General features: G+C 44.9%; 1 protein-coding gene across 1 annotated transcript in view; it reads left to right on the forward strand.

The window, feature by feature from the left end:
* Positions 1-12,058, forward strand: part of Ly75 (lymphocyte antigen 75) — an 85,582-nt gene that overhangs the window by 20,311 nt on the left and 53,213 nt on the right. Inside the window, exons 6-13 of the mRNA XM_038336391.1 lie at positions 774-914; positions 3,396-3,587; positions 4,467-4,624; positions 5,976-6,086; positions 6,608-6,696; positions 6,830-6,999; positions 9,403-9,602; positions 11,851-11,993. Coding sequence (XP_038192319.1) covers positions 774-914; positions 3,396-3,587; positions 4,467-4,624; positions 5,976-6,086; positions 6,608-6,696; positions 6,830-6,999; positions 9,403-9,602; positions 11,851-11,993 — 1,204 coding nt within the window. The remainder of the gene's footprint in view (positions 1-773; positions 915-3,395; positions 3,588-4,466; positions 4,625-5,975; positions 6,087-6,607; positions 6,697-6,829; positions 7,000-9,402; positions 9,603-11,850; positions 11,994-12,058) is intronic.

Genomic DNA, 12,058 nt, shown 5'->3' on the forward strand with positions numbered 1-12,058 from the left:
AGCTTGACTGTAAAGCAGGAATATCCCTTCCTTTTCACATTCTTAGGCTTTCCCCCACTATGGGGCCTAAACACTGCGAGCACAGCAGCTGGACCTTAGTACACAGATACCTACTTCAATGAAAACAGCATCCCGCTTAGCCAGTAGCTCTTTCTGCAAAAGAAAGGACGAGGAACATTTGAAAGCTGAAGTCTGATGAGGGCCAAACCTAAATAGCATTCGTAAAAGTGTTCTTTCTACCTACATGGAGGAGAAATGGATTCAGTGCTATCAAGGCCATGAGGTTTTCATTAACTAAACCTTTTTATTAGTCAATAAAGTAATACTCTATTATGCCCAAAATAGACTATTCTAGGCTCTGCAGCTGAGCTCCAGTCCCAGTCCTTAACGCAGTATTTAACACCTTAAAGGGTAGACTCGCGTGTCGGTGTTTCATCTGGCTGTAAACATTTACAGAGAGTAACTTTAGTTTAGACTCAGGGGTTCTGGCCACAGGGTTTGTCGTGGAAGGAGCTCTAAGGCAGAGGCCGATGTGTTTTCTCTGCCGTGAGTCAGCTATCATGATCAGAGCGCTTCCCCTCCATCCTGCGTTCTAGACCGGGCATAAATGAGCATGTCGTTGTTCATCACGGCTTGTGGCTTTTCAATTTAATTTTAAGTTTGAACCACACTGTGAGTTTTCATAAAGATTTATAAACTATGAGTTTGTACTATTTTAGGCACCGCTCGGACCCTAACTTCCTTCCACCTCCTTGAAAATCTTTCTTCCTAAGGCACGCCCATTGCGCCTATGATTGGCGGGTCAAGCTGCGCGAGAATGGACACCGAGTCGGGGCTGTGGCGAAGTGTTTCCTGCGAAACCCAGCAGCCCTACGTCTGCAAGAAGCCGTTGAACAAAACGGTGTCACTCACAGGTGCCTTCCTCGCTTCCTCATCTGTCCAAATAAGTCTGTGAAGTTGAGTAAACGCATGCCAGATACCCATTTTGATCTTTTCTTCACCGATACTGCCAATGTTTTCTCCATCCCTAGAACCCACGCTAAAATGGGGGAAATCTGGGGTCTGGGGGTGCAGTCCTGGAGGATCCTTAGGTTTGACTGCACAACCAACTCTAGCTTAATAGATGAGCTCCGGTTAATGAAAGACTCTATCTCAAAGGAGGCTTTCCTGACAATGACGCCTGAGGTAGTCCTTTGGGTACACACACACACACACACACACACACACACACTCACACACTCATAAGTAAGAGTTCAAACTATGTGTGCGGCATGCACATGAGTGTCCAGGTGCGTGTGCCCACGTATACAGTGGAGGCCAAAGGTTCTCACTAGTGGAAGCTCACCCCTTCAGCAGTCCAATCAACCAGCTGGCTCTCTGGATCCCCCTGTCTCAGTCTCCAGTGGTAGAAATAATATATCCATGCCCAGATTTTTACAAGTGTGCTGGGAATTGAAACTCAGACTCTCAGGTCCCCATGCTTGTCAAGATGGGCTCTTAAACACTGACAGTCCACTCTTACCCAGCCACCTCTCTAGTGCTCTCAATTTCTTATCCACAAAGGAACATAGAGCAATGTTTAAAAATTGTTATATAGAATAAAGAATGTATGGGAATGTCTTATAATAATAGGGAGAAATAAGCATTTATCCTCCAAGTTAGCAAATATAGTCCATACAACAGGAAGCACAGTAGAAATGCTGGCACCGGGGAGGATGCACAAGAACTGATGATGGAATAAGCAAAAATACCCTGAAGTAGCCATTACTATGTGAATCGTGATATTTCCATAAGGTTGAATAATAGGTATCTATTATAACTGGGCCAGCAGGAAAATACAAAGAACAGAACAAAATGATATGCCTATCATCTTAATTTTGTGAAACTATATGTTTATGGAGACAAAAACTAGAAGATGGTAGTGATTGTTTGAGTGCATTTACATGTGAGTTTTCTCTCTGTTCCTTTGCCATAACTGAACTATCTCATAATAATAATGAATGTCATTTAGAGCCTACGTTATTGCATTATCAGCTTGCAAGTGTGAGACTAATCGAACCTAAATTTTATCAGTTTGCTAAAAAAAATTACAATTTTTTGTATTTATTTTTGCTTGTTTGTTTTTACATCCCAACCACAGTTCCCCCTCTCTTGCTAGACACCCCTCCCCATCAACTCCTCCTCTCTTCTCTTCAGAAAAGGGCAGGCCTCCCATGTATACCAACCACCACGGAATATCTAGTTTCAGTGACACTAGGCACCTCCTCTCCTATTAAGGCTGGACAAGGCAGCCTGGTAGGAGGAATGGGTCCCAAAAGCAGGCAGCAGAGTCAGAGACAGCCCCTGCTCCCACTGTTAGGAGTCCCACAAGAAGACCAAGCTATACAACTGTAACATATATGCAGAGGGCCTAGGTCTGTCACATGAAGGCTCGTGGTTGTTGGTTCAGTCTCTATGAGCCCAGGTTAGTTGATTCTGTGGGTTTTCTTGTGGCATCCTTGGCCCCTCTGGGTGCTACAATCCTTCCTAGTTGATTCTGTGGGTTTTCTTGTGGCATCCTTGGCCCCTCTGGGTGCTATAATCCTTCCTCCCCATCTTCCACAGAGTTCCCCCAGCTCTGCCTAATGTTTGCCTGTGGGTCTCTGCATCTGTTTCCATCAGTGAATGCAATACTCTACATTTTTAAGATGACTGAGTTTACTTGTAAAAGAAAAAGAAAGTCCCCAAAAGGATCTGGATACGTTGAATAGTTTCTAGTTTTGCTAACAAGAGTAGTGGCCCTATACCTCTGAAAGATTAGACTTCTCTGGGGGATTTCGTCACAGTCAAGCTGGGACTCACCGCTCTTTCAGAGTGGATGAAGGTGTCTGAAAAGGCCATTTGTCCTTCCCTCCCCTCCTGTGCCATCTGAGTGTACATAAGTACCACATCCTGTTCCTTACCTCTCTGCTTGCCCTGTATTCAACAGCAGTTGTTAAGCTGGTCACACAAGAAAAGAAGGCTTGACGTGGCGGGGGTGGGAGGGGTGACCTTCCAAATCTCAGAGCTGGAAGATGTCAGCGTCTGGTCTACTCCACAACTGTCTTCCACCTCTTCGGACTAAAGTCGCTTCCTTCCCTGGCCATGTCCATGCCCTTGAACAGTCTTGTCCATAGCCTGTGTCTCACAGCGAGTGCATAGCATATCTGAATCTCTGTGAGAATTTTTATGATGTCAGACACGCATTAAACACAGCATCAAATTCATGTCACCCTGATAGCTGACATCCTGTCTCCCAGTTTTCCAGAAGCCTTGTGCTTCAAGAAAGAAAAACTCGCAGTGTTGTTGATTCTAAACAGGTCTGTCTTTACTCGTAGATAAATCGCTGCTTCCTCCCTCCCCTCCCCCACCCCCAGATGTTTGGACGTATTCGGATACCCTCTGTGATGCGGGCTGGCTGCCAAATAATGGATTTTGCTATCTGCTGGCAAATGAGAGTGGCACCTGGGATGCAGCCCATTCCAAATGCAGCACCTTCGGCGGTGACCTCATCAGCATTCATTCCTTAGCGGACGTCGAGGTGGTTGTCACAAAACTCCATAGTGGCGGTGAGTCATTTGGATTACTTTCGTTTGCTTTAAACCTCTTGCTTTAGGAGTTAAAGACGTTTCTAGTCTCCCTGTTTTCAGACTCTTGGTGGGAACGGGAGGCTTCCAGCCTGGCCCTGGAGCAGCCCATCTGGGGGTGGGGGTGGGGCGGTCAGTGGAAATGGACTTGTCCTGAGCCTGCCTTGCCCAGCGCTGCAGCCACCACGTGGTTTTTGAACTCTTGAAAGGTAGTTAGGAAGAATGAGGAGCTGAACCACGACTTTTGTTTAATTTCCATCTCCTTGTGTTACAGTTTAAATAGCTACTGCCGCCCAGGAGCCACTGTGTGATCAGAAACTCTCCCCCTCCCACAGTTCTGCTCAACCTTATTTAAGTTCTTCTAGAAATTGTCCTGATGATCATTTCGCTTTTGTAATTCTCTGGAACTGGACGGATAAACAAAGGCATCCTAGACTGCTTGTGTTCCGCCCTCTTCCTAGACTCAGGCTGCTGAGGTCCCTGTTCCGTGTCAGCATGGTGCTAATTGTTTCCCCTGTGAAGACAGCAGTCATTTCAGGGCAGCGTGGACACTAGCTATTTCTAATTAGGATATCTATGGTTTACAGAGGTTCACTCATCCGCATGAAGCAGCATTTATACGGTAGGCCTGAGACACACTCAGCTGGTCCATCCTAGCGCACCCTTCTCTCTAGGTGCCTTGCCTCCGTGAATCCAGGGCATCAAGACCCACCCTGTCTGCTCATTAACATTCTTAGTGGGCAACTAAAAAATATACCACAAAGCTTCTAAAACGACATTATCAACATGTAAACATCAGCAACACACATATTACAACATATGACGAAGCGAAACCAAACAAATGAAACATTTTTCTTTCAGATGTCAAAGAAGAAATATGGACAGGCCTTAAGAACATAAACAGCCCCACTTTGTTCCAGTGGTCAGATGGTACGGAAGTTACTCTAACGTACTGGAATGGGAATGAGCCTAGTGTTCCCTACAATAAGACTCCCAACTGTGTTTCCTATTTAGGAAAGGTAGGAGCCTCCCGTGGCTTATTTATAGTCTTTTTGTTAGAGCTATTAATAAGAACATTGTGCTAGGAGTTTGTGTGCGAGCTGAGAAGGAAGAGGTAAAAGCCTGCACCTTGTCACGCTGAGAGCTACCCAGTGGAGGGTAAGTAAAGGCAGTTGCTGAGTAAGCAGTCTGAGCTTTCACTGCCTTCTCGAGATGTTATACAGATGCGGTAGAGCTCGTGTGTCAGACTATCTCGGATAACCTGGTGTCTTCGAGGGCCTGAGTCTCCTCTATCAGCCTTTTTGCTCGTTATGATTGACGTTTGGCAGGCCAGCACAGGTTAGCCTGGAAGGTGCAATCTTTCCATGCTGCGATTAAGTTTTGAATTAATCCTAACTTGAGGCTAATTGGAAAACACTTTTCAGTATTTCAGTTTTACATGGTTTCCAATAGTTTTTAAAATTTATATAAAATATTGTGTTAGATTTGTTCATAAAGCTATCTTTTCCTGAAATGTAGCTTGCTAAACATTTGTTGAACGCTGTCCGGTTAGGAACCTAAAATAGACTGCGTCTTGTCCAGAAGGACTTAGGCACCTCTTTGGTGTATGATTGGATGGCTTTCCTATAGGCAGCTCTCTCCTGGTACTCAGGGTGACTGTTACCCAGACATCTAAAGAGGCTTTAAATGGAAGCAACACATTTAGAACTCTGTAGAACTGGTTCCGTGGTGGGGATGTGTTTGGGAAGGTGTCACACTCAGTGGCCTACTTTAAAAGCCAAGATGTCTCAGAACATTGTCAGACGTGGAAGCGGCAGATGAACAGAAGGAGCGCTCCGCAGCCTGCCCGAATTTCAAACTGACCCTTGTCACAGTCAAGTCGCTAACATTTCACTTCGGGAAGCAATGCGACCTAGTCAGTTCAGCAAAATTAATTTTATGTAGTGTATTTGAAAAAAACAATTTTGATGTCTATACTGGAGTAGAATTAAAAGAATCTTTTGGCCCTCCCCCCCCCCCCCCAAGTAGTAGCTCTCATAACCACCGTCTTCCTTATGCAGCTGAGGAAATGTGACCAGACATTAGCTGATGCTTCCCAAAGAATTTTAATCTGTGAGCAAACTGCCCCTGGGTCACAGGGAAGTCACTAGAATCCTGGCCTCTTGGGAGGTACTTTTCTCTGTTCAGCTAAATGTTCTTTGGTAAGGTTTCGTTGTTAAGCTTGTAAGAAAGGGCATGTGTATACACTGTGTCGTAGGGATGACAGGTTGAGTCACCTTTCCTGGCCTCCCATAGTTATTGTAATCTAATTCTAACTATTTAGTAAATATTCTCTTTGGTAAGAAATATTTTTGTTTTCTTCTTTAAAAGTTAGGTCAGTGGAAAGTCCAGTCCTGTGAAAAGCAGCTCAGATATGTGTGCAAGAAAAAGGGAGCACTAACTAATGACACGCGGTCTGACAGGTTGTGTCCTCCAGAGGAGGTGAGTAATCTCATTGTGAATTTCCCTGAGCTGAATGAGCCCTCCTTGGTTAAAGATGATATTTGAAGTTTAAACAATTCAGCCTTGGGAAGTAAAAGCACTGGTTTCTGTTCATTTATTTGAGAGAAAGCAAGAAGGAAGAGAATCCTAACGCATTGGTGTTCTTACAGTAAGAAAAGATGTACCGAGTCATGGGTCCCTCTCAGTTTGCAAATATGGCTGCTCTCCTCATTATTGACAGCTTTCCTCCAGTGACTGTGCTTTTACTGAAAAATAATTCAACTAGCAGCTGCAGTATAGGGTGATTCGGGTACCAAGGACAAAGAAAACGGGGCCTCGTCTCAGTCATGCAGAGGGGATTGGTGAAAACTGAGTTCCAGCCGTATCCAGTGAATAATCACATCCTCTGCCTCCTCCTATTGTACGAGTTTGACAGAGTAGCAGAATCCCGCTTATTTGGGGGGTGGGAGGGGACATCGTTAAGTTGCAAACACTGGAATGATATTCCTCCTCTGATTTAGGGCTGGAAGAGACATGGAGAAAACTGTTACAAAATCTACGGGAACGAGGTCCCTTTCGGAACGAACTGCAACCTGACCATCACTAGCAGGTGTGACCCTCAGTACACATGTACTAGGAAACTTTCAACTGAGTTTGCCTAAACAGTTTCCGGGGGTGGGTGGGGGGATGCTTTTTATTGCAAAAACTGTGAGACATTTGCGAGACTGGTCCATCTTTTGTAGATTTGAGCAGGAATACTTGAATGACATGATGAAGAAGTATGACAAGTCCCTTCAGAAGTACTTCTGGACCGGCCTGAGAGACGCCAATGCCCGCGGGGAGTACAGTTGGGCCGTCACTGGCAGACTAAAGCAGGCTATGACCTTTTCCAACTGGAATTTTCTCGAACCAGGTGAGTGATTAAGCGTTGACAGCGCTTCAGGACCAAGTTCACAAGGACAGAGCGGGTGCAGCGCTGAGCCCAAGGCTTTCAGGTTGCAACAGATTTGAGTTGCTCGTTCCCCAGTCTGCAAAGCTTGCTTGTGTCTGTCTGTTTGGGCTTCCCAGGAGACAAAGGCAGTTAGAAGGCCGTGTGGCACTAGGGACAGAGACAAGCAGTCACAGAAAGAGTGACTCACAGGAGGCTGTAAATGAGCATTGTGCCAAGTCCACCTGTGATTCGGATTTTATGATTTTTCCAAAAGCTCGTTGTTGTAAGGTGAGAGGTGGAGTGGGAAGCTTGGGGAAGCTGTTCTCAGGCTTGGGGTTCAATATCTATTCTAAATGCTGACTCGTTAAAAATTATTACACTCATGCCAGCTGGTTGTAGTGATGAGGTGGGGGCAGGACATTTGTAGAGAAGGATAAAAGAGAGAGAGAAAGTTAAGGCCCAGGCTCAGCTGGGCATGGTGTGCACACCTTCAATCCCAGCACTCAGAATGGAGAGGCAGATCTGTGAGTTCAAGGCCAACCTGGTCTACGTAGTGAGTTCCTGGTAACCAGAGCTACGTAGCCTATAGAGAAAAACAAAAGGGCCCAGGCTCGGTTCACAGCAAAACAAACAAACAAAGAAAATAACAAAAAACCTATGAGAAATCCATGGCTAAACCAAAAGTGTCAACAGTAGTGAGTTCTGCGGGAAGCCCTTGAATGGGCACCTTAGTATAGCACTACCTCCTGACAAGGCTTGAGAGAGGAAGGGTCCCATCCCTGCTCATTTAGCTTTAAGAGATTTAAAGGGAGTGTCATGGAGGATGCCAACAAAAGAATACTAAGTGCAATGTGAGGAAACTCTAGTTTTGTATTATGAAGATACTGCTTAATGTTTAAGAAACAAGGTGGCAGACCAGGAAGCAGTGGAACACGATGTCCCTCCTAAGTACACCTGTCACCTGTGTTTGGGGATAAGGGAGTCGGTGATCTTCAGAACTGAAGTCTGTGAAGCCAGGAATGGAACTAGGCATGCCCACCCCCACCCAGTCCTCTCCATGAAGTCCAGTGCTTTCCAAAGCCAATGTCTGCCTACCCAGAGCCAGCCCCAAGAGTGTGAGGGCTGGTTTTTGTTTGTTTGTTTGTTTGTTTGTTGTTACTTTAGGGTTTGTTTGTTTTTTGGCGTGTGTGTGTGGGGGGGGGGTGTTGACATTTTGTTTTCCATTTTTTAATGTAAGTCTTAAATAAAACCTAGATGTTTCCTGTGAAGTGTGTTACATTTTTCTCTCTCTGTCACCTAGCTTCATCTTGCAGAGTTAAAGGTTTATTTGTATTAGCCTCAGCGAGCAGAAATGAAGAAAGCAGTGTAAGGTAGCTTTTATTTCAAAAGTTAGTTCATTTTTCTCCAAACAACCTCAAGCATTGGTCGTGATTTGCTGTGGAAAATAGGATTTGATGTAGAAGGGCCTCAAAAGTCCCATCTGATTTTAGAGCTGAGAAAATAGAGGCGTCGGGGACTTGTTTAATAAAATATACCTGCTTATTGAATTAATAAAAACCAGATCTTTCTGACTTCCAAGCCAGTGCTGTTTAAATTTGGCTTTGAGTAAGTTAGAAGTCCTAAGTCACTCTACTTTTTTCTCTTCAAATGTTTGATATTTTCTTGCATGATCTTATGTAATGTGATCATTAAGGTATTTTTCTATAACATGGAAACTGGACTGTGTGGTTTTACAATAGAACACAGTATTTTAAAGGGAGAATCTCCACAAAATCTGTGATGCATGATCGTGACTACTGGTGTGAGCGTAATAATAACATATTCTACCTTAGAGAAGGCAGAATATAGATGCTAATCCTGATTAAATATCACTTAAGTCAGAAATATTCTAATAGGTAAAACATATGTCTGTAATCCAGGCACTTAGGGCTGAGTCAGGAAGACCTCAAGGCTGAAGGCAGCCTGGACTATCTAGCAAGAACTTGTTTTTTTGTTTTTGTTTTTTTTTAAGATTTATGTATTATGCACACAGCGTCCTGCCTGCATGCCTGCATGCCTGCATGCAGGCCAGAAGAGGGCATCAGATCTCATTACATATAGTTGTGAGCCACCATGTGGTTGGCTGGAAGTTGAACTCAGGACCTCTGGAAGAGCAATCAGTGCTCTTAACCTCTAAGCCAGCCCCTAGGTTTTGGTTTTTCAAGACAGGATTTCTTTGCATAGCCTTGGCTATCCTGTAATTTGCTCTATAGACCAGGTTGGCCTCGGACACAGGGATCTACCTGTTCTGCCTCCCGAGTGCCGGGATTAAAGGTGTAGGCCACCACCACCTGGCTGAACTTCTGAAATTTTAATTTTTAATTCGCTTTTCCAACCCAACCCCAGCATCTCCAGGTGGGTGTGTGGCAATGTCTACCGGAAAGACCCTTGGCAGGTGGGAAGTGAAAAACTGCAAAAGCTTCCGAGCCCTTTCAATATGCAAGAAAACAAGTGGCCCCCAGGAGCCCGAGGAGGCAGCCCCGAAGCCCGATGAGCCGTGTCCTCAAGGCTGGCAGACTTTCCCCTCCAATCTCTCCTGTTTTAAGGTAAAGTAGCATCTGCATTCAGTCCTTTGGTGCAGTCATCCTCCCCCCCCCCCCCCCGACCTGGTTTATGTTATTACACAAATCATGTGAGCACACAGAGCCTAACAAATGCTTGGGAGTATGGGGTCCTTAGCAAAGCATCATGGGACTCTTGTATCAGACAGCTCAACCGGCACCCTACCCATGTCCAGCTCTCAAAAGAAAGACCAAAGCCAGAGTGACCCCATGGTGTTGTGTGATGTTTTACTCTTTTGGCTCTTTGGGGGGCCCACCACCCAGATCCCAAATAAATCACACACAGAGGCTTATTCTTACTTAGGAATACCCAGATTTAGCTTGGCTTGTCTCTTGCCAGCTTTTCTTATTTTAAATTAACCTGTCTTCCTTTTGTCTCTGACTTTTTCCTTACTTCTTATATCTTACCTTCCGAAATCTTCCTCCATGACTGGCTGAGGTAGCTGGTGGATGGCCCCTGAAGTCCTCTTCTCCTTGTTCTATCGTTGCTCCTCCTTTCTCTCTCCTCCCAGATTTCTCTTTCTATTTATTCTCCCTACCTACCAGCCCTGCCTATCCTTGCTCCTGCCTCACTATTGGCCGTTCAGTGCTTTATTAGACCAATCAGGTGTTTTAGACAGGCAAAGAATCACAGCTTCACAGAGTTAAACAAATGCAGCATAAACAACAGCAACACATCTTAAAATAATTTTCTGCAACACCGCCGACCTTTCCTTCCGAGAAGGGCAGCATGCTGACATCATGTGTAGGATTCTCATCGGCCCCTCATTCTTCTTATTGGATTAAGATTCCTTCTTGTATAATGAAAGCCAGTTCTAACTGTATTAAAAAAAAAAAATTTGGGGTCTGTGTCTTAGGGTTTTCATTGCTGTGAAGAGATACCATTACCATGACGACTCTTATAAAGAAAGCATTTAATTGGGGTGACTTGCTTACAGTTTCAGAGGTTCAGTCCATTATCATGATGGTAGAGAGCATGGTAGCATGCAGGCAGACATGGTGCTGGAGGAGTGGCTGAGAGTCCTATGTCTTGAAGGCAACAGGAAATGTGCTAAGATACTGGATGGTATCCTGAGCATAGGAAACCTCAAAGCCCATCCCCCACAGTGAGACACTTCCTCCAACAAGGCCACACCCACTCCAACAAAGCCACAACTCCTAATACTGCCACTCCCTGTGAGATTATGGGGGCCAATTACATTCAAAGTACCACAGCCTGTAACATTCACCTAGTTCCATAAAACAAACCTTTCAATGCCACTCCCAAAATGCACGGTGATTACATTTAGTTTCACATTCATAGACCTCTTGCTCTATGGTTTGACTGATTGACTGTGAATTCTTCTAGCTGTTAGCTGGGCTGGGCTGGGCTGTAGGCTGTGACCTGGTGTCTGTTACCCTTCACTCTAGGGCTCAGGCTAAGGGATGATTGTTTTTCTCATAGTAAATTTCTGGAGCCCAAGAAGGCAATCCCAACCAGGTTGGTGCATTTCAGGTTTCTGCTCACTTCACTGCCACTAACCTCAGCATAGTACAGGGCCAAGCCCCTTGTAAAGGCGGAGAGAAGCATGTTCCTCCCTCCTGGAGTCATGGCTAGAATGTATGTACAGGGGACTGAAGAATCCATGCCAGCCATCAGAAAACTGTGGCTCTATCTTCTCTGCCTGCTCCCCCTGCTTCTTTCTCTTCTTTGAAATAGCTAGGGCTCTTTTGGCATAGAGTTAATCATCACAAATCAAAGAAACAGTCAAAAGTGCCAGGTTTTGATTTGGCTCCATCTGTCGAAGTTCACACACCCATTTAGATAGTTCTTTGATTGTTCTTAATCAGAAAAAGAGCCCTGTTCTGCAAGCTTCCGTGTTTGGTGCTCAGAATTACACTGTTGGCACATTTTTTTGGCAGAATATTTCTTCCAGGGTGTTCCTATGTACCCTGTTCAGCTTTGACCCTTGGTATAATTTCTCTTCAAGGCCCTAGGAATGTACTTGTTGGAGCAATTCCCTGGCCTGGCAGGGGAAGGCCACTCACCTGGTGACAGTGGCCATCCCCGTGTGGGCCTTCAGGTAGTTCATTCTGGGTAGGGCTTGCCCTGTTTGCTGTATGTGCATTTAGTTATGCTTCCATTACACCTGAAAAAATTCATGTCAGGAACCCACACCTTTGACTGAAACTGAACAAAGCTGTAAATATTTTATGATTATTCCAGAAGAACAACATTCTTTTTTTCATTAAGGTGTTCCATATAGAAAGAATTATAAGAAAGAGGACCTGGGAAGAAGCTGAAAGGTTCTGCCAAGCGCTTGGAGCACACCTACCCAGCTTCAGTCATCTGGATGAAGTGAAGGACTTTGTTCGTTTGTTACAGGACCAGTTCAGGTAATATTTCTAGAATGAGCATTTTCGACCTAAGCCTTTTGTCTGCTAGGTATTCAGGTTGTTGT

This window comes from Arvicola amphibius, chromosome 7, assembly GCF_903992535.2.
Source record: "Arvicola amphibius chromosome 7, mArvAmp1.2, whole genome shotgun sequence".
Lineage (NCBI taxonomy): Eukaryota > Metazoa > Chordata > Mammalia > Rodentia > Cricetidae > Arvicola > Arvicola amphibius.